Here is a 23,540-nt window from a genome sequence, read left to right as displayed (position 1 = left end):
TGCTGCATGATTTCATTTTTAATGTAGAATCCAGATCATAAGCGGTTTACAAATCTATTGACATGAACCATGTAAAGTGTTACGGTGCTGAATGCTGGCAGCGAGACACATTGGCTATTTGTTTGATACTATCCTCTGGGAAGTGGTATTTTGAGCCTCGCCGTTAAGGTTGCTATGTGACTTATCCCTAGAGTTTGGTGAAAGAAAAACCAGTTCATCAACAGGAATTAACAATTCAGGCCCTATTTATTTAGCGGGTGTATAACAAATATTACAGTGTGAGAAAACCCAATCGTATCCCAACTGAGGTGTGTCCCCTATACAGAACACTTGATCATGATCCAGTCTGAAACATGGATGTCTTGTTCATTAAAGCCGTATACACTCACATCTAAAGAAGAAGCACTCGGGTTCATGCAGTTAAATTTTTATTTTATTTTATACCATCCTCATGCTAAAAAAGAATGGTAACATTGAGTGCATCATGTACAGGTCTGTAGAGTCCATTTGTTTTGATGCTGTGGGGAGGGTTACCAATATAAAGGACCTACCAATTTCCTGTATTTACAGCTGCCTTTATATCACTCTCTAAGAAGGAAAAAAAGCATTGTATTTCAACTTTTCATGGGCTTGCATTTCAACTTTTAAAATTGTGCTTATGAGACTGAAGGTCTCTGGGGGCATCTTACCAGAGTTCCTCGGTGCTGTAGCTTCACAAGCTGTTAGACTGTGCTGGAGCACCCTCCCTCTGCCACTGTGTGCTGAAATGGAGGCAGAGGGAGGGGTGGTGGAGTTCTCAGGGTTGAGATGGATGGAAAGACAGTGTAACAGCTTGTGAACCTGCACTATGGTGGGGCTCTGGCAGCACCCCTTGAAGCCCTTCAGGAGACCATGGGTAACAAATATACGAAGATTACCACAGTCAGTGTCTGGATCTATGAGTAATTGTCCCTGGTTTATTATGATGGATCTTGATGGTAGATTTCCTTTAATACAGTTGCCTTGTTGGGAACGATGTTTACAACCTAATGTGTGCCAAAAATCTGTCTGTGCCATATTTTTAAAGGACTTTAGACTGTGTTAGGGTTTTTTTTTTTTTTTTGGTTTTTTTTGTTAGGGACTTTTACAACTAGTATGGCAAAAGGGGTTCGGCTGAGTGCCAAAAAGTCAGTACGCCAAAAATAATTTTGGCACAATTTTCTGGCATAAGCTATGCCAATTGTTGCTGGATCAGAGGTCGCTACACACATACACTGCATTCACTACATACAATGCATTTATGAAGGTCCTAAGTCCACACAGGGGAAACCATGCAAAATTCCCCTCTGCAAAACAACCAAAAGCAGAGATCATCCTCCCTTAGATTTCTGCGAATTGTGCTCCGTACATTGAGGGTTTATGCCAATGTAAAAAGCGTCACATAAGTGCCTATAAAGGGAAAAAAGAGGTTTTGGCTTCCAAAATGACATGTAAAGAAAATGATATCCTCAAGGGTACTTTTTTAGTTTGCTTTTTGTTTTCTAAACCCAGGGTTAGGAGCATGTCTCCTCCCCAGTACACGGCTGCTGCTGCTTGTCTTTTAGGAATGGAGTAGATAATCCATTCTGTCCAATGTAATTGTTGAGCTCAGTGTTAGACCTGGGTGAGAGCTGGAAGCTTGTGCGCTTCCTTTCACACTTATTGTAAGGGCATGTTCACACTACAGATTTTATACTATGGGAAATACTCAGCGTATCTGGCCGAAATCTATTGCACCAACTCGTGATTGGGCAGTATGTGATCCATCTGCGCCCAATTCACTCCAGTGGAATTTCCTGTATGGCACATTTTATACAATCTACTAATGCCAAGTAAAACCAGAAGGTAGTGATTAAACATAATTTATGATGAGACTATTTACAGCAGCCATGTCCCATAAACCTTGGAGTGGGGTAATGCATTAAGCTTTCTTTCCTGGGAGGCCCGCTGTGTCACAGGAATCTGTAATGATTGTATCCACAGAGGTGGCTTTTAGCGCCATCTGCTGCCTAGGAGGATTTACTTTCAGAGAGAACTGCTGCCAAATTTGCAATGTGCAGTGCACCTTCTCTATCCCCCCCTCTTCCAGGTTTTATAACTGACTATACTTAGGGTTTTGTGTCTGATATTGCCATCTAGTGGACACAAGGCAGAAAGGCAACTGCTTTTACAAAAAAAATTATTTATCTGCATATTTTATTAGATTTAGAATAGATTGTGCTGATAATAAGACTTTGTAAATCTATTATTAATTGGTATGCAATCACCAAGATCTCGTTAAGATGTAATCAAACTTTATATGTTTAATTACTATTATTATTACTTTTAATTATCCTTTTACAGTTGTCACTGTAAATATTTGTTGCGAAGTATTTCAGTAAACCTGTAGATTATAAGGGTGCATTGTCATAAAGGTAAAAGGTACAGAATATTTCACGTTTGTTTTGTTCTGACTAAGATTATTTGAAGCATTATTAAACTTTGAGCAAAATAGCATAACTCAATAGTGCAGATAATAAAAGTAAACTTTGTAATATAATTTATTATAGTTATCTGTTGCTGGGTCCTTCCCTATCCTTTGCCCTTCTTCTTTATTTAAGCAGTTTGTGTAAATCCACTTTCTGTTCTGTATCTGACAGTGGAGAGATAAAGGGACCTGATAAAGTGTCTAATAACTTAACTCCTTACAGACAGTCCCTGGATAGTGTAATCTCCTCACAGAGCTAAATCATAAAGGGAAACATTTGTTTAGAAGCTAATGATTAACTCTTTCCATACTTATCTGTCTGAAGTGGAGGGACCTCTGAAGGCATTCGGATCCACTGCTCACTACAGGAGAGAGCAGGAAAACAACATGAGAAGCTGCTTTACTAAATGAAGTAACATTACAACGTTTACTCATATCCCCTTCCCTATTTATTTGTGAAAGAAAAATTTCTTCAAAGGTTCAGTTACACTTGGCAGACACAAGTCCTATACTGCCAGCTGAACAACAAGGAGGCAGTTCAGCATCACCACCAATAGTCTCCAATGGTAGCAGAGTGATTTCTGGCACCAGACCGCAGCTATACTGGGCTCACCCATCCATTAAGGATAAACTCTACTACGTTCAGTGTGAACGGTGCCCAGGATGCATGATGCAGGAATCCTGTGTCGGTTCAGGTAAACTGGAGATCCAGCACTCGTATACTTCAAGTTAAAAGTCCATTTTCTTTACAGGCGGTCCCCTACTTAAGAACACTCGACTTACATACAACCCCTAGTTACAAATGGGCCTCTGGATATTGGTAATTTATTGTGCTTTAGTCCTAGGCTACAATAAACAGCTATAACAGTTATCACAGGTGTCTGTAATGAAGCTTCATTGTTAATCCTGATTCTTATGACAACCCAACATTTTTAAAATCCAATTGTCACAGAGACCAAAAAAGTTCTGGCTGGGATTACAATGATAAAATATACAGTTCCGACTTGCATACAAATTCAACTTAAGAACAAACCTACAGACCCTATCTTGTATGTAACCCGGGGACTGCCTGTATTACAACTCCATTAAAAATAGAAAAATGTGTAGTACAAAAAGAAGTAGTAGTAGTAAGCTTACATACAGGATAAAAAACACAGATGGACCAGATGGTCCATGACAAGCTTACTACTACTACTTCTTTTTGTACTACACATTTTTCTATTTTTATTGGATTTATAATAAAGAAAATGGACTTTTAACTGGAAGTATACGAGTGCTGGATCTCCAATTTGTCTATACCAGACTGCAGCACAGAGCACGTGCAATGCAGAATGACACGCTTTTTTCAATTCTCAATCCGTTTTACACATCTGATTTTCATGTTTCCTTCAGTTGTAGGGATAACAAATGTTTATATAGAGAGGTCCTCATGTTCCACAGAACTTTACAGTTAATGGGGTAGGTATGTAAATAAAAGACCTAACCGAGCAACAAAACGATAAGTGAGGACCCTGCTCCCAAGAGCTTACAATCTATGAGATTAAATTCTTTGTGTAGCAAGTCGGAGAATCTACTCGCTGAAGAAAAAGCAGTGACCTCCCATTGAAATGAATTGGAGTTTTGACAGATTATTCTCTGGCAGAAAATTCCTGTCGGATCTATAATTCTTCGTATAAAAAGTCCTGTCTTACTATAGGATATCTCAAAAGCTGCATGGTACAAATGGTTTTAGAATGATATTGTATATCAATAATAATAATGAATCTCTGTAAGGTTCTGTAGTTTTCTCTTATTTCATTTTCTGAGAACTTGTAAAAATCGCTTCCAAAATAACATTAGATGCTGTTTGTGCTTGTTAACCTTCGGATAAGATCTCTTATGTACAAACATAAGGGTTATAGATGAGGTCTTAAAATATTACATGGGATTTTTTAACTATATAATATCAGACGGTACTGAAAATGCATCTCTGCCAACACCTGCTGTTTGCAGAATAAAAGGACGTGTGCCTACAGTTTTGGGTGTACAATATATCAGAGACTTAAAAATAAAATTTTACCAAGAAAAAAATAGTGTAATCGGTTTCCCCAGAAACCCTACTTTTTATGTGCTTGGCTGTTTGGTAAATGGACGAAGGACTAGGCTGCTGATCTTAAGGATGTTATGCCTGGTGATTTCCCTATCCTTATAAAGACAGTTACATCATCAGAACCTCCTAAAGAGTACACTCAGCAGAGGCCAGGGATGGATGCAATACTTGAGCGGGAGAAGGCAGGATGGAAAGACGTAGTTTACCGTATTTTCCGGACTATAAGGCGCACTTAAAAGCATTGGATTTCCGTGGAAATCCAAAGTGCGCCTTATAGTCCGGTGCGCCCTATGTATGGCGCTGGGCACAGGGCAGCGGACCATACTTACATAGGTCCCCGCTACCGGAGACAGCAGATCTCCAGCGGGACCTGGAGCGGGGACCTATGTAAGTATGATCCGCTGCCCTCCTCCACCTCCCCGCTCACCTTCCCCGCGTTCCCCGTCGCGTCTCGGCGTCGCGTCCCGTCGCTGCGTCCCGTCGCCGCGTCACGTCATGTCGGCTCTCCGCCACGCCTCCGCCAAGCCCCCGCCACGCCCCCGGACCCCGCGCCTTATAGTCCGATGCGCCTTATATATGTAATTATTACATATATAAGGCGCATCGGACTAATGCGCCTTATAGTCCGGTGCGCCCTATAGGGCAAAAAATACGGTACTGTTCGACATATATTTTTGTCTAAAAAAAAAAAAAAAATGGGAAAGTTCCTATGAAAGAATGCAAAGAGTTGGTATCACCATTGCATATTACCGTATTTTTCGGACTATAAGGCGCACAAAAAATACTTTGATTTTCCCAGAAATCGAAGTGCGCTTTATAGTCCAGTGCGCCTTATATATGAACCATACTTAGACAACAGCTGCCTAGAACTGTGCACAGGTCTGCCACCTGCTGGTCATTCATCCTTATAATCAGGTGCGCCTTATATATGAGCTTTGACGTTTTAGCAGGCATTTATTGATGGTGCGCCTTATAATCCAAAAATGCGGTACATATATTTCCATTAGTTTGTGATCCTTTTATAACCTGAGAACTAGTCTGGACTCGGACCAGGCGACTGGCTTGATGAGGTCATCTATCTTGCTAAACTGTGTAAACTCGTGGATGGCGATGTGATTGGATGAGTCAACAAAAATGTACATGTCGAGGGTAAGTGGAGTGAGGTTTTCTAGGTCAGAACCATTGTGTAGAGAAAGAAGTGACTCAGACAATTGTTCTCCATCTTGTGACACACACTTGTAAATATTGCCTCAATCTCAGATTAGAATAGAAGCCTTGAGAAAACGAAGCTCTCGTTTAGATCCTCTGTAGCTATATTGTCACTAAATTAGTAATTATCTGAACGGACCCCAGCCCTATTACTTGTGGTAGGTGATGACTTGTTTAGGACTCTGGGGGGGGGGGGGGGTTATCCTGGTTCTACAGGATATTGGCAGTCTGTATCCATGGCAAAGTGTTAAATATCTGGACCTGGATTACATGACTGCATTAGGGTAGTCCTACACCTGTCTGCTCTGCTTCCTCTCCACTCTTACTGAAACAAGTTGAGAAGAGCCCTTAAAGGCCCAGTCCACATCTGTTATGTCTTCAGTTATTCGCATCAGTTATTGTCGGGTATAATGGAAAGACTCGAACTGTTCTGTGTTTCAGCTACTTTTGCTTTTGGATCTTAATAACATAAGGAAATAATGGAAGACCTAACGGATATGAACTTTGCTTTAACCCCTTAACGCTGCTGCTTTTTTTCATTATTCAGTTTCCATTTTTTGCTTCCCACCCTCAAAAATCCATACCTTTTTGTTGGTGCAAAGCTGTATAAGAGCTTGTTTTCTACCTGCCATATTGTACCTTTGCCGTTTGGCATTTAACCCCTTCACATCACAGCAGGGTTTTTTTGTTTAATTTTTTTGCTTACCCCCGTTAAAAATCTAACTTTTTCATTTTTGTACAGAGCTGTGTGAGGGCCTATTTTCTCCGTAACAAATTTTACTTCTCAGTGATGTTATTTTTTATTCCATGGCGTGTACTGGGAAGCTGGAAATAAATTCCAAGTGTGGTGAAATAGGCAAAAAGAAAAAAGCTTTTGCATCACTTTCTTGTGGGCTCAATTTTTATGACTTTCCCTTCAAATGATGTTCTTTGACTTGCTACAATCATGGCGATACCAATTTTATATAGGTTTTAAGAAAAACCAGACTAAAACATTTATGCATATGAGCCTGAGGGGCTTCATGTTCCATTAACCCTTTAAGGACGCAGGGTATTTTCGCTAATTTCTCGCTCTCCATCTTAAAAAATCCATAACTTTTTCATTTTTCCGTGTATAGAGCTGTGTGAGGGCTTATTTTGTGCGTAACAAATTTTACTTTCCCATGATGTTATTTATTATTCCATGCCATGTAGTGGGAAGCCGCAAAAAAATTCCAAATGTGGAAAAATTGAAAAAAACTGCATGTGCGTCATGTTCTTGTGGGCTCAGTTTTTACGACTTTCACTCTGCGCTCCAAATAACACCTCTACTTTATTCTTTGGTTCGGTGCGATCGCGGTGATACCAAATTTATATAGGTTTTATTGCGTTTTAATACATTTTTAAAAATTAAACGAATGTGTACAAAAAAGGAAAAAAAAATTTGCCATCTTCTGACGCGAATAACTTTTTCATACTTTGGCGCATGGAGCTGTGTGAGGTGTAATTTTTTGCTAAATGAGCCGACGTTTTCATTGCTACCATTTTGAGGACTGTGCGACATTTTGATAATTTTTTTATTACATTTTTTATGTCATCTAAAAAGGTGTAAAAGTCACGTTTTGGACATTTGGGCGCCATTTGCCGTTCCCGAGGTCACCACCGTCAATAACCGTTTTTATATTTTGATCGGGCATTTTGGGACGCGGCGATACCTAATGTGTCTGTGATTTTTACTATTTATTATATTTTATATCAGTTCTAGGGAAAGTGATTTGAACTTTAAATATTTTATTATTTTTTTTACATTTTTTAAACTTTTTTTTTCTTTTTTTTCCCCACTATTTCTTAGACCATCTAGTGTACATTAACCCTAGATGGTCTGATCGCTCCTGCCATATACTGCAATACTACCGTATCGCAGTATATGGCATTTCTGCTCACTATACATTACAATGAGCCACAGGCTCATTGTAATGGATATGCAGAAGCCATGTATCCTCGGGTCAAACGAAGACCCGAGGCTACCATGGCAACCGATCGCCGCCCCCCGATGACGTTCGGGGGAGCAGCGATCGGAGGTAAGATGGTGGCGCCCATGCGCCGCCAAATTTAAAGTGCCGCCGGCGGCAAAGAAAAGGTTAACACCCACGATCGGTGCAAACACCGACCGCGGGTGATAGCGATTGGTCTTTGCTGCGATATGCAGCAAAGCCCATCTCTGTATGAAGAAGGCTCAGCCCGTGAGCCTTCTTCATACAACCTTCACAGCTCCATGGCGGATATATCCGTCACGGAGCGTGAAGGGGTTAACACCTATGGATCCTGGAGCCCCTCGGGAACATTTGCATAATTTAAAAGGTCTTTTAAAAAAATGAAATAAAAGACATAAGAAGCTAAAAGAAGAACACATCCTGCCAGAAGGGAACACAACAGGTTCTCAGTGTGTTTGGTTTACAATCCTTCATCCTGGTGGTAGATGTCGGTTAAAGGTTTACGTATACCCCCTGCAGAATGTTGGCTTTCTTGGCCTTTTTTCAGTGACTATGAATGATCACAGAATCTTTTTTTCCACTCATGAGAAAACACAGTAGTTTGACAATAAATGGCTTCACCCAACCACTTACCAGGAGTGCGGGGGGGGGGGATAGTTTGTGTTCATATTCTGCAGGGGTATGTAAACATTTGAGCAAAACTGTAATAAATAAGAGGCAGTGATATAGCAAAAGCTAATTATTGATGCTAGAACCATTGAGTGTCTTTGAGACCTACTTCCTCCACCCACACACTAAGATTGACAGCTCCCCCTAAGTACATACTCATACAGGAAAAACTATCTATTACTTGGTGAGATAAAGTAATGGTGATACAATCGTCTACTTGCGTAGCCAGATGATCCCCACCCTGCAATGGCTGATAATAGGGGACAAAAGATTAGATCCAGCCTGCAAATGAAAATCTGTGCAAGTGCCTTTAGTCAGAAAAGTATTTCTCAGAAATGGATAGGGAGAGGAGAGCTGCCTATTCAGTACATCTATCTCCGCTCCAGATTTACATTGGGGGTAAAGGGTTATTGTAGAGCTGTGCGTTGTTCATTTTAAAGGGATTAAAATCCAGTATTTGCCCTATTAAAGGAAAAGCATCCTTGCTTTGGGTTAGGAATCTCCCGTCTGCCACTTTCGTGTACATCTTTGCCTCTTTACCATTTTTTAAACAATTTTTAAAAAAATGGTCTCAGGCATACATCAATGTGCATGTGGCCTTACATGTTGCAGTTTCATATATAAAGAGAACTCCTCCTTAGTGGGTCTTTACTGCATGAGAACGAGCCTTTTCGTCCTGTGATGGGGATGACCCTGTCAGTGTGGGGTCTAATAGGCAAACACTGACAGATTTCTTCCCCAGGGGTTCAATAAAGTACTGATACCTTGATCCATCATACAATAAGGTATCCCTAGTGTTGGTCTACTAGTAAAAAAAAAAAAAAAACAATAAATTTCCTTGTTCCTGGAAGTACATAGAGGGTTAAAAATATAGAATAAGAAAAGAAAAAAAATCATGTGCATAACTACCTTGGCTAAACAAGTATTAGTTTATGCCCTACGCCATACCGGCATTATGACCGTTTTAAAATGACAATTTAATGCTTCCCACCTACCAAAAAAGTGTAATATAAAATCTAACCATTAACTTTTCCCGCAATAAACAAGGTCGTATAACCCTCTCATGATTGTGGAATAAAAATGTTATAGCTCTCAGACCATGGTGATACATAGGCAGCATTTCATTTTCCTTAAAGAGGACCTGCCACCCAATTTAACGGCACTAGGAGCTGCTTACTAAGGTAAGCATATCCTAGTGCTTAATCAAACGCCGCAGTGTTAGTCATAGTATTACCGGAAAGCTGTCCGACGTATTCATGAGGGGGCGGGGCGGGGCTAGCAAGCGGTCCGATGATTACAATATTCTATTCCATGTACTGGGAAGCTGGAAAAAATTTCTAAATGTAGTGAAATTGGTGAAAAACTGCATTTGAGCCATTTTCTTGCGGCTTGGATTTTACGGCTTTTACTGTGCACCCCAAAGGACATGTCTCTCTTATTCTTTGGTTCGGTGCAATCATGGGGATACCAAATTTGTATAGGTTTTATAATGTCTTCATACATTTACAAAAATTAAAACCTTCTGTCCAAAAAAAAAAATTCATTATGCCATCTTTTGGCATTAACTTTTTTATGCTTCAGTGTATGGAGCTTGTGTGGTGTCATTTATTGCGACTTTTTGATGTTTGTTTTTTTTTTTTTCCCAATGCTGCCATTTGGAGAATTGTTCGACCTTTGGATCACTTTTTATTGAATTTTTTTAATATATATTTTTCAAAATCGCAAAGTAGCATTTTCAGCTTTGGGCGCTATTTTCCTTTATGGGGTTAAACGCCAGGAATAACCGTTATTATATTTTGAAAGATCAGACATTTTGGGATGCTGTATAATCAATTTTTTAGGGTTTATATTTATTCAGTTCTAGCAAAAGGGGGGAGATTTGAAGGGTTTTAGGGTTTTTAAATTTTTTTTTTTTTTTTTTTACTATTTTTCAGACCCCCTAGGGTACTTTATCCCTAGGTTGTCTGATTCTACCAAATACTGCCATACCTCAGTATGGCAGTATATGAGGATTTACCAAATTTTTTACAAAGGGCAAATTTGCTGTCAACAGATCGCCTCTCGCTGATGTCACAGGGAGTGACTATCTAAGCCGATATGGCAGCACCCACGCACTGCTGGCTTTCTAATGCTAGCACTGATCACAGGTGTTACCCTGGTGGGTGTTTAATGCATTAAGCAGCAAACACCCACCTTATATTGAGAGGACTCAGCCCGTGATCACTCTCCAAAAAGAGGTTTTACTTTTTAAAGGAAACCTACCATTTAGAATGGCAGGGGTAAGCTGTAAGTACCGAGCACCAGCTCGGGGTGAGCTGGTGCCGGTACTTCCTTTCGTTAGTGTTATAAACCATTGTTATAAACCATTGTGGTATTGCGGTTTTAACACTTTATAAACTTTAGAGCAGAAGGCACTTCGGCGCTGCGTGCGCATGATCGTGTGCGCGCCTACATAGGAAATAGCGGAGATGTTGAGCGCACACGGTCACGCGCAGCGCCGAAGCCCCTTCTGCTCTAAAGTTTAAAAAGTGTTAAAACCGCGATACCTGAGCTGGTGCTCGGTACTTACAGCTTACACTGACCATTCTAACAAAGAACCTGTACATGTTTGGTGTCTCCTTAATTGAAACTAGAGAATAACTTCATGTTTATATACTGTTTCGTGAACTCTGTAGTAATAATTCTTTATGTAGTGCACACATATTCTGCAGCGCTGCACAAAGCAAGTCAAATTTCTCCCTGTCCCCATAGGGCTCAAAATCTAAACAACCTAACAGTATGTTTTGGAGTGTGGGAGGAAACCGGAGGGAAACCCACACAAACACAGAGATAACATACAAACACTTTGCAAATGTTGACCTGGGTGGGATTCAAAGCCAGTACCCCAGCGCTGCAAGGCAGAAGTGCTAAAAAAGTTTTCATTAAAAAAACAAGTGGCTAAACCGCTGTTTGAATCATTGATATTTTTACCACAAAAATTAACCCATGGGAAAATACAAATCTTGCCACAAAAGACAAGCCCTCATACGCCTAAGTTGTATAAATAATAAAAAAAAAACAGCAGGGACAAATAATAAAAGAAATTGAGCAGGGACAACAACAAAAGGCCCGTGTCCTGAAGGTCGTTTTGGACCTACCTGCAGCCTCTAAACCTGACTTATCTCGGACAAATATTACTCTTCTCTGCTCATCAAGACTTTGACGGAGATTTTTTTTTTATTTTGGTAAATGAGTGAGATTTCACATAAGAGAGTACATTTCATACCCTACCTGAGGGAGGCTGGTAATCTTTCCCATCACTGGCTTCCAACCCTCTCCAATATTTCCTCTACTATGGTTAGGCCGGCTTCCTTCTAAAATCAACTTTGAAAATTATGCAAATGTGCCGGAAGGGCTCTGGGGGGGTTGTTACCAGAACCCTCAATGCCAGTGATGGGGAACCTTTTAGAGGCAGAGTGCCCAAACAACAACCAAAATCCACTTATTTACCGGGAAGTGCCAACATGGCATTTTAAGCAGTAACTTACTGCTAGCTGTTAATCTACATCTTTCAATTGTATCGCCCCCCCTGAGGCACCTAATACAGTTGAAAGAAGGAGGGCAAATTCAGACTCATGTTGTAGCTTCTCTCCAGGGTCTCTCTGTAGAGGAAGAATGGTGGGTCCAGCAGGAGGACCTCCAAATATATTGCAGTTCTGTCAAAACATTCTAACTTTTCCCGCAGTTCCTAACAGTCAATGAAATGTTGCTTTAAAATAGCGCTGAGAGCAGCATCTCTTAAGTTGCCTGGGACTTGGTGGATTTGGTCCTATTTGGTGAACTCTGTCCTGGGGTGATGGTCTAAGTGCCACCTCTAGCACCCGTGCCGTAGGTTCGCCACCGCGGCTCTATGCTGTAGCTTCACAGGCTGTTACATTGTTCAAGGAGCACCCTCGGGCTTACAAAGCACCATCAATCTATTAATCAGAAGAGTTATCGGTTCACAGTGATGTCCTTCTATACTCTGAAAAATTTCTTTGAACCGTATTGATATGTAAAAGCCATGTGGCAAAGAGTAACCATGCTGATTGTATCTCTCCTGGCTGTGGGGTAGGTACATCACCAGCTGCTGGAGGGCAATTACTCAGGATGGGAGAGGTCGGCATGACTCTTCTCAGTCCCTGTGACTCCTCTCAGGTCAATTGTCTGGAGGATTTTTTTTTTCTGCACAGGTGAGTAGTGGTTTGTAGCCTTATATCTTTCTAACCAGTGGTGTAACAAGAATCAATGGGCCCTAATGCAAATCTTGGATCGTGGCCTCCATATACCTAAAATCTCGCTGCCACAAACCTGACCCTCCTGTGCCCAGATCTCTCATTTCAGGAGGCAAATATTGAGTTTTTTTTCACATAACATATATGTGACAGGGGCAAAGGAGGGGCGGGGAGCACCCCGCTCCCTGCCCCCGTCCCTCCTTTGCCCCTGTCACATATATGTTATGTGAAAAAATAAACTCAATACTTTCCTCCTGAAATGAGAGATCTGGGCACAGGAGGGTCAGGTCTGCTGAATCTCAACCTGCACAATCCCTTTGTTCTCAAGTGTGGCCAAGTATGGATGTGTATGGATGGGGGCAGGGGGCCTGGAAGGGCTTAAATGTCTGTGGTCAACCTGAAAAGAGAATCTCGGCTGTTTGTTTGTTTAAGCTAAGACCTGGATCCAGCAGGAAGAAGTTTTCCTTCCTATAGATTTCACATTCCTTTTGAAATCCCATCTGATTTTGGAGAGACTGCACTCTGATGCTCTGATCAGGACTACAAGCCTGCTACTCGGCTTCTGTGGATCACGTGATTTGTAATACAATGGTGATGAGCGGAGTGTGGCACCCGCAGCAGTGTAAGGTGTGCAGCTTGTGTCATATCTGCCCTGTGTGACCCTGGGTAATGGCATCCTTGTACAAGTTATATTTCCACCATCATTGTGTGCGTGTTTCATGTTCCCTTACAGAGAATTGGGGAACCTTAAATGTACTTAGCTCAAGTCTCCCTCAGTATCTTTTGGGGAACAAATGGACGGATCTTGTAAAGATACTGTCTGTTTTATGGCAACAAACATTGATGGAAATGTACCATCATCCCGCACAGGGCGCTTATATTACGTTTAGAAATGCAATGTGAACACCCGAGGGCAGGATTGAGCCCCATTCCATATGCTTTTTGACTTGAAATGCATTTGGTCAGTTATAAGCACTCTGTGTTGTGCAAATTTTTGGGTGTTTTTTTACAGGGCTTATGTGGAATAGCGCATGCAATGGGAGCGAGTCCTGCCCCCTGTTGCTAGCGTTGCTTGATCCCGGCACTGTGACTGTGGTAATCTTTTATATTTTTTTGTTATGCCAATGAGCCTGAAAGGCTACTGGAGGGCTCGGGGTTGTGGTGGTGGTGAGGGGGGGGGGGGGTTACCAGAGCCCTTCTGTGCTGTAGCTTCACAGGCTGTTACACTGTCTGTTTGATTTCTCAGTTATTCCCTCTAACTGCAGCATAGGCAGTTTCTGTATACAGTTGGAGGGGTAAGTACTCCTTCTCACTGTAATAGCCTGTGAAGCTGCAGCACAGATGGGCTCTGGTAACGCCCTCCTGAGACTTCAGACTCATTTAGCATAATTTTAAGTTGATTTTAGAAGGAAGCCATAGATAACAAATGTTAGAAGATATCCACAATCACTGTACCTGGATCTATGAGTAAGTGTCCCTGATTTATCACGATGGATTTTGATGGTAGATTTTTTTTATATATATAAATATGGGTGTGTGCTAGCTGTATGTCTGTCTGGCGCACGTCTTCATTTACATTCTGGGCTCATACGTAAAACCTTGGCTTGCACAGCCCTGCGCGACAGAGAGCTATTCCTGCCCATGCAGATTGGTGTGTGCATGTAGCATAGGTTATTGTGCCCACCATCCTCCCATGCCAGTCATGCTGCCATGTGGCTGACATCACAGCCATTAATGATACAAAACACTAGAAACGTATCAAATTGGAAATCAGATTTTTTTTTAAAATGTTTGTGTTGCTTTTTCAGCGGCTTAACCCGTGTCTGCTGTGTTGTTTGATCAAATTACCCTTATGAAATTAGGATGACCAGACCCCTCCTGCTGCCTGTGCAGGGTTCGTAAACTCTCCTCTCCCCTCCCCTGCATGTGTAGGGATCATGTGTGGGGAGGGATGGCAGGTAACTCCACACCCAGTCCTGATAAAGCCTCAGTCCTGGTGACACACGGGTTTCTTACACAAGTCCTCGCTGCTCTGTACGTGCCGAGGAGAGGGTTACCAAGCGTCACATTGCTCTGGTGGCTTCCTGATTTATTTTATTTGAAGCATTAAATGTGGAAGACAAAATGGCTTGTAGACGTTCATACATGGGCTCTGCCTTCCCACACTCTCGTGTGCGCAGCTATTGGTGAGTTTACCAATTGTTTCCAACTTGTTATAGGTGTGTATGTGCGTGTTGTATGTGTATATATGTGTGTGTAGTGTTATATATCTAATAATAATCCAGAAAAATGCCCTTTACGCCTAATATAGCAGGGGCTGGATAACTCTGGGTGTTACTAGTACAATGGGCAGATGTGGAGTGCACAGTAATAACACTGCAGCGGATACATGCAAAGGAAAGTAAAATCTCTCTAACCCTTCTATTAGATCTAGAAAGTGTAAAAGGGGAACCTTGTAATATGGGGATGAGTAGTTTCACAGGAGGCTGCAGTATGTCCAGTATGTCTCTTATCTATTGTCTCCCAGGCCTGTTGTCATTCTTTCCTTTTGTTATGAGGGGGAGCGCATACTAATGTGGACTCCTCAGGTTAACCCTTTGGTTATGGTCGGTATTATTGACCTTGGGGAGCAATAGTAATTACAGGTTTTAACACCTCTGAATGCAAGTAGAAGAACGTTGGCTCCTGTGCAGAACTTTTTGTCTTTTAAAGCGTAGATTGGCGAGTAAAGAAAATATAGGGCACTTTGTAAAGTTGTGCACATCTGGGTGTGAAACTGTTAGGAGCCCATGTGGAGGATTTTAGCAGATTGTTGGTCAGGACCAGAGAATGTTGATCAGTGGGGTGAGGGAAACCTCATCATGAAATCCCCCCACCCCCCTCCAGTATATACCTCTGATGTGCACACATACAAATAGACCCCAAGACCTTCTTTTTTTTTTTTTAATTCTTAAATGACTATAAACAAACCCTGTCCAAGTCTTGTTTACACAGCTGAGGGTTTGGTACACTGTGACTCAGTCTTGGTTAGATAGTATAGATTCCCCGCTGATAAGCTTTACATATGTTGATGCCTTGTGGTGGACTCTGGGCATAGGTTGAGATGTGAGCCCACAGAGGATTGTACCTGTAGGACCCCCAGCTGTGCAGAGTATATGTTGTGTTCTGGTTGGTGAGGGTCTGACCGCTGGTCCTCCTGGCACACACGAGATATAGAGACCCCTATGCCAACTTTATGACTATTGTATCTACCATGATAAAATAGCACTGCTTCTACCTTTCTTCAGTGATATGCGTTCGCTTCTCTCAGATCCTCATAAACTATTGGCAGTAGGAGGCTTCTTGCGTCAGATTGTTAGACCGGCTAAGTTCACATCTTGCCTTTTGTATAAAATTGCCGTATACATTGACATCTGCACAGTATATACAGTGTAAGAAAAATCAGGATGGAAAGTGACAGACTTTTTGAGGAAAAGTTGCACAATTTTTGCACAAATCAGCGGGTGAGACATTTGCACGCCAGAAACTGGACATCACTACAGTGATAGAAGCTCTCATCGCATGCCACTGGCCTCAGGGTGCCATACAATGAATGTGGCTGTGGTTAGAAAGAATATTGTAAGAACCCAGCAGAGATTCTAATCTTAGAAGATCACAAATAATAATAATAATCTGGTGCCCTGATGGAGAAGATATTAGACTTGCTGAATGTTGTAGTATTCTCTGGTTAATGAGTAACCAGGTCCTATAGATCTATTTCACCTTTCCATCTTTGTACAACTGCGTTTCATATATACAAGGTAGAACACATAGCAGTGGAATTTTCCGTGATGCTCACATGGGGAAGATGCCATTGGGGTGAGGGGGTGTTTCTAGGCCAGACAGACACTTGGGGGCTGGAATCTAGATGAGGGGGTGGAGTCTAGGCCAGGCAAGCTGTCTCTGGGGGGGAGGGGCGGAGTCTAGGCCAGGCAGGCGGTCTGTTGGGAGAGGGGTGAAGTCTAGGCCAGGTAGGCGGTCTGAGGGGGAGGGGTGAAGTCCAGGGCGGGGAGAGTGGGGGGCATGGTGACAAATTTGAATTGGTAATGTAAGGTGTAAGAAGGAGGGAACCCCTGTGGGTCTTGTTGAGATTTCTCTGGCTACTTCTTCCTGGTTGTGATTGGTTATCTTAATGGTAACTATACACGGTGTATACAGGCCTGCGTCATGGTGTCTCTTGAGGTCCGGGGCTGTTACATAACAAGTAACAGAACATCCAGTGTCTGGATGATCGCATCTCCATAATTTTATTTACCGCTCTGTACTTAAAATGCAGTGAAATGTTATCACAACTGACTGCATTCACATGACCCAACTATAAAAAGTCATTGCTGACCAACGGAAACTGGTGGAAAAAAAACCTTAAAACAGGAAAATGTCAACATATCAATGAAAAGTCTGCCTAGATGGCGGCAATCACCGGCCAGCACGAATGGCTGTATCATGCCTCCAGCCAAGGATGGAATTGTATCCCATGTTAGGAATTCAGATTTGGTAGAGCCCCTCTTAGGATCCAATTCCATCCCTGTTCTCCAGCATGAGCCCTGACTCCTCTAGAATCTATGTGTAACCATTTTTATGATGTGGTGATGGCTGTAGGGTTATATAACGTTATGAAATGTCACTGCTGAGTAATTCTGCACAGAAGTAGGACAGGAGGTTGAAAAACTGGATATACCTCTGCCCTGTGCTCCCTGGGATGGTGATATATGTAGGGTAAGAATCTGTGTCACCAGAAGCGGAGGCTGTTACAGCAGGTTACACCACCTGAGAATAGAAATGGCGCTAATAATAATATACACAAAGTGAGCACCTTCCAGGAGCCTGGTGGATGTGCTCCAGGGGTGTTGCTATAGATTACGCCCATCCTATTTAGCTGCGTGGACAACTTTTATTTTTTTAACTACATTTTTAAGCTTTTTCTTGTATGAGCTCCCACTAAAGGCAAATAATTGGATGTTTTCAGTACTCTTTCGTGACAATTTGGAAGAATGATTTGCCGCTATCCTCACACTGGTCATTGTGAAAACCTATTTATCATTTTGTTTTTTAAATCATTTTTCAGTTGTTCGTTTTTATGTTGGTATGGAATTCAATACTATAAGTTTGCATTGTTACTATGCAGCACATTGTAATTCTATTGTTTTCTTCTTTTTGTCTCCTCAGCACAACGAGTGCGAATGTTGTAGCCATCGACAACAAGATTGAGCAGGCAATGGTAAGTCCATTCATGGACGGCACAAAGTCCTCATTTAACTTAACTCGGGATTGCCAAACCCACTAATGTATCTCCCCGATCTGTCTAGGGGTTCAGTATGATTGATCATTATCTCGGGTGTGTAATGGCTTTAGATATATCTGTGGGATGGTTGGTATCAAGAGTCTACCTGATAACAATGTGCTCTCCCAATAAATACTTTTAAGAGGCAAATGACACCCAGTCATCCCATGTCTTCTTACCAGAACTAAAATTTTCCAACCTGGCAATCACAATACTGGCAGATGGAAGCCGTTTTCCATTCTTGAGCTCTTGATCCATGGGGTTGTGTGGAGCACAGTTCTGCTTTACTGCAGCTTGTTGGGACACAAAGTTACCCGTCCTTTCCAGACCAGCGCCAGTTCCCGCAGCGCCCGCCTGTTCTCAGCTGTATCAGGGACATGCCAATCACTGGCAATTGGTGGTCTCTTTGCAAGGGGCTTACAAGTTTCTATGTAAATAAAATAAAGGAATGGATCTGGATGGGCCAAACTGCAGAAATAATTCTGAAAACAAATGGAAGGTTCATTTATAACATTTCCATTCCCATCTGCTGCTTAGTGTCCTATTGTGTGTTTAGAAGTCGTATTCTGCAGTAGTGAGGGCATAATTTTTCTCCCTTTAATGTTATATTTATATTCGGTGAATTGTAGATAAGGTTTGCATTATTATAATTACTATTATTATTGCCTTTATCTCCCAACTCTGCAGTCTATGGGGGCTGACGCCTTATACTCATCTATAGGCTATCTATTGTATTCTTGCTGGGCTTTATGCAATTCAATAGGCCGGAGTTGCAAGACCCCACAAGGCACGTGCACAAGGTGGTGCAATTTCTGTAGGAAAATGTTTCCTACAATACAACTAAAGGATATCTACCATCAAAATCAAGAAGGTATAAACCAGAGGCACTTGCTCATAGAACCAGACACTGTGACTGTGGTCATCTTCTTATATTTATTATCCATGGCCTCCTTCATTCTAAAATCAACTTTTATCACTATACTAATGAACCTGAAGGGGGGGGAAGGGAGTCAGTGTAACAGCCTGTGAAGCTGCAGCTTCGCTCCCATTAGGATGGTTTTAAGTTGTTTTTAGAAAGAAGGCGTCAAATATAGGAAGATAACCACAGTCGCTGTACCTGGGTCTATGAGTAAGTGCCCGTGGTTTATCATGATGGATTTTGATGGTAGATTTCTGGTTTCTTCTTTTGCCTCCTGTTGGTTGGTTGTTTATAGCGTGAGGAAACTGCTTAGAATGGCATAAATTTTGCAATTAAAAAAGACCTAAGTCTGCTGTTTTGGGGATGTGATTGTAATCTAGAATCCTAATAGTTGAGTTGTCTATTATAAAACATAAGGTCTTGGTGCCAGGGTGACAAGTGGCTGGATGTTTTTTTCTTATTCTTTTAATGAGAGCTTCTTTGACCTGCTTTGTTGTTGCCCATATAGATAACGTTTCTCTGTGTCTCTAATAGTATTTTGTGTTCTTTAGGACCTGGTGAAAAGCCATTTGATGTACGCAGTACGGGAAGAGGTGGAAGTCCTAAAGGAACAAATAAAGGAATTAATAGAGAAAAACTCTACACTTGAACGTGAAAATGCACTGTTAAAATCCCTTTCTAACAGCGATCAGCTGTCCCAAATTACGACCCCAGTGGGTCATGGCACGTGTCAGCAGCCTCCTCCAGTGACTACAGCTCCTCACACCGCTCCACAGACCCCACACCCCCCGCAGCAACCGAATGTTTCTTCGGCGTAAAAGTGTACAAAAGAAGAAAACCTGCTTTCTCGCCTCGTCCAGAAATCTGAAAACAATCTGTCCTTGTGTGCCACTGCTGTTCTTTCCACTTTAAAAATGAAACAAAAAAAGAGCAAGTAGCCATGCTTCATTTGTGTGTTTGGCCTTTTCAGTATTAGACAATCGTACTCCCTGATCTCTGGCTGTGAGACGGGTGATACCTATTGCTTTGCGTATCAGGTTTTTAACACAATTGGATTGTAAGGAATATAATTCTAGATGTACCTTGTATGTGTCACAAGCCTCTCTGTTAGGGGTCAAGAGCAGCACTTTATGTTGTGGAAAACATGGAAAATGCATGTCGTCTTATAAATGAAGCTACAGCTTTTAGTAGGTGTATGGAAATGCATGAAAGATGATGTCATCCCTGTCCATCAGATGACATCATACTCCTTAGCGGTAGCCATTCTGTATGGTAAGTCATTCGGGGGCTGTGTAATCCGGGCTTCTCTCCATCTGCTTCCCGCAGCGTTTATTTACTTGGTAACCAGAGAATTATATCCTAGACTGCTCTGCATGTGTTACAGATATAATATGTCCTATATAGAGCAGCTTGTCGGCTTAAAGGGGCGGTGCATCATTTACTGCTCCCACATTCGGTATCGATTAACAGCAACTATATAAATAGTTCTGCCACCTTTAGCCATTTTGCCACGTCCCATGATGCTTTTCTGTAACATAAACTGCTGCCGGAGATGTTAAGGTCTGATATCCAGCAATGGGTCTTACTAATGGAGCGTTTGGTGGCTCTCCCAGGGGGCGTTTATTTTATTTTATTTTTTTTTTGTTTAATTATTTTAAGAATATACTCTGAGCCATGTTTTGTCAGTTCTATGTAAGCAAAACTAATCATTGTATTCCTAGCGAGAGCCACCGTACTTATTATTAAGTAACACTTTTGTTTGCCTCTGTTTAGTTAAATTTAAATGTGTTTTTTTGTGTTTTTATTTATTACAGGGCTGCTATTTTCTTAATATGTATGAACAATGTCACAGACACTCTCTTTATTTTATTTTTTTTTTCCTTTTATAGAGAATAAATATGTAAATCTATCATATAGTAGAGATAACAGGATTGCATACAATAGGGCAATAAAACTGAGCATACGTATCCAGGCATATATATATGTATATCTAACACTAACCGCAGTCTTTACGTTATTTTTTTTCTTTCTTTTCTTTTTTTTTTTTTTTTTGGTATTTATTTTCCGATATAGAAAAGATCCAGTCTGAATGTAAATTTTTGTAAAGAGTAAGTATGGAGAACCTATTGCACCTGTACAGGAGAGCGACAGTTGTGATACTAAAATAAATGATAGATTTAGCTATTTTGATGAAGAAAAAAAAAAAAACTTTGTTCATTTCTCTTCTTTCCGAATGTGGGAGGAATAAAAAAAAAAATACAAATTGCCATGATTCCTATGCTTTTTAGAAAATTTATGTGAATTATAATTTTTTTAAGGGTGGGATTAACAAAAAAAAAACAGAAAAAAACTGTGAAATTGTTCAACCTACTTTGTAACCAAAGAAGCAAAGCTGTGTAATATTTTTTTTATTTTGTTATGCACATTCTCTGTATTTTTATTCAGTGTTCTATCATTCACATTTATTTTTCCTTTTTTGCTGTTTAGCATGATCTGCATGACCTATTATCTCTGAACCACTTCCGTACCTCATGTTTTTGTTTTTTTTTTTTTTTGTCCAGCACTCTTATTGTATATGTAATCTGTGAACTGCGTCCAATAAACAGAGCAAACAGCTGTTGGTGGAGATGGAGCTAGTGTAAGACGTACACTAGTTGTCAAACTGAAAACTACAAAAAAAAAAATCTATATATATGAAAGTGAGCCATCTTTTGTTCTTTTAAAATGGTGTTATAAATTTCGTATGCAGAAGACAAGTTTTGTTACATTGCAGATTTTAATGTATTTAATAAATTCTACATGCAGATTGCGTGCAGTGTATAAGGAGTATTTAAAAGGAAATACAAATGTACATTTCATGAATCTGCGAGCACATCTGTTTGTTTCTAGTCAGACACATCTGTCCGATTGTAAAGATATCTATTTTAACACCCTTTTATGAAATGATTAAATTGCAGTTTTGTTGAAACATGTGACTCTAGAATATGTTCCAAGCATCTGATTATTATTTTACCATCACTAGATCCATTCTTTTCAGCATGTGTGTGCTTTACAGGATTGACAAGTCATTGTCCCTTGGGGCAGATTGATGGTACGCAGCTGCTCTGAATGCAATATTTTCTAATTGGTCAGCGCCCACCAATGTAATGGATAGTGTGACGGATCCACTAAAATGGTAAATGGTGAGGTCTGAGACGTTTTTCCTGGATCGGTCGTAGACTGTAGGTCATGAGGATCGGGGTAAAAAAAAAAAAAAAAACACGGATGGCAGACTGATTTACATCAGCAAGACCGAGAGTTGGCTCATTACTCTGCAGCCTTAGAATAGGTCATTACATGGAAAGAAGGGGGGGTGCCTCTGCTGTGGATATATTAATGGGGAGCTGGCATTTAATTAGTGAGGGGAGGTTTCATTGGTTTATACGCAGTCTCTAACTTTACCCAGTTTTTTTTTTTGCTTATACAAGCGCATGTACATTATGTATATTAGTTTCCTCTCATGCCACAAAGGAAAAGACAAGGGGACACTTATAGGTGGGTGCTATAGAAAAGGGGGTATGTTAGTGTGTCCCCTCTTTTGTAGCCACCTTGCTGTATAGATATTGCTGCTTTTCTGTTGTCTTTCCGGAGGGGCTGCAGGAAAGGGGGCACTTGAGACTGGGGTCTGCTGGAAATGGCATATTACATGGGTTGGGCTTAGATTTGTTTTCTCCAGGGACCATAATAAGGGAGTCACCTGACCCGGTCCCTGGAAAAAAGAATTTTGGGTGCAGCCACTCCCAGGATATAAAAAGGTTGGGGACCACTGCTTTACTCTATGGAGTGGTCATGCCCTGCACTGTTTACTTCTCCTCCTTTTACTATCCTAAAAATGGTCAATTAATTGTCAATCTTGGGAAGCCCCATTTATGGTTGTGTTCACATGCACAGTTATTTAGTTCTCATTCCCCCCCCCCCCCCCTTTATATCTCACACGTTGCTAAAGGGATGACGGAATCGCCATAATTTGAGGTAGGCAGCAAAATTAAAGCCAGATTCTATCTTCACTAGGCTCTTTACAAGTTTGGCAGATCTTTTTCACAAATTCATTTCTATGGCCTCACACTGTGGCCCTGTGAATGAGCTGACTGCCTGAGCCTGAAAACTCAGCACCGCTCCTATGCCAGCCCACGTTTGTGGCATGGAGGGTCTTTATTGCTGATGTAACACTGCATATATGGAGACAATGGGCATATCGGCAGCAGCAAATTGCTGGCGATGTTTGTTCCCCCTTCCAGGGGTGAGGGACTGAATATGTCTGACTGTATAAGCATTAGTCAGAAGATGATGATAATAATTCTTTCTATAGCACACACAGATTACGCAGCGCTGCACAGAGCTTGACAAATCGTATGTTTTGGAGTGTGGGAGGAAACCAGAGGACCCGGAGGAAACCCACGCAAACACAGAGAACATGCAAACTCTTTGCATATGTTGACCCTGGGACATGAACCCAGGACCCCAGCACTACAAGGCTGTAGTGCTAACAACTGAGCCACCGCTGGCAGCCTTCCTAACATATCATTACAACATGTGAATGGAGTCTAACGCTGTACTCGCTACTGTATTACACAGCCAAATTTC

General features: G+C 41.3%; 1 protein-coding gene across 2 annotated transcripts in view; it reads left to right on the top strand.

Annotated features, from left to right (window-relative positions):
- Nucleotides 1-21,885, top strand: part of TSC22D2 (TSC22 domain family member 2) — a 38,921-nt gene extending 17,036 nt beyond the window's left edge. For both annotated transcript variants that reach the window (XM_072143041.1, XM_072143042.1), the window contains 2 exons: nucleotides 17,884-17,935; nucleotides 19,469-21,885. In XM_072143041.1, the coding sequence (XP_071999142.1) occupies nucleotides 17,884-17,935; nucleotides 19,469-19,735 (319 nt within the window). In that variant the 3' untranslated portion in view covers nucleotides 19,736-21,885. The remainder of the gene's footprint in view (nucleotides 1-17,883; nucleotides 17,936-19,468) is intronic.
- Nucleotides 21,886-23,540: the final 1,655 nt, after the last annotated feature.

Source organism: Engystomops pustulosus, chromosome 3 (assembly GCF_040894005.1).
Source record: "Engystomops pustulosus chromosome 3, aEngPut4.maternal, whole genome shotgun sequence".
Classification (NCBI taxonomy): Eukaryota; Metazoa; Chordata; class Amphibia; order Anura; family Leptodactylidae; genus Engystomops; species Engystomops pustulosus.
The sequence above is the reverse complement of the archived record's forward strand: the minus strand, read 5'-3'. Positions and strand labels throughout refer to the sequence as shown.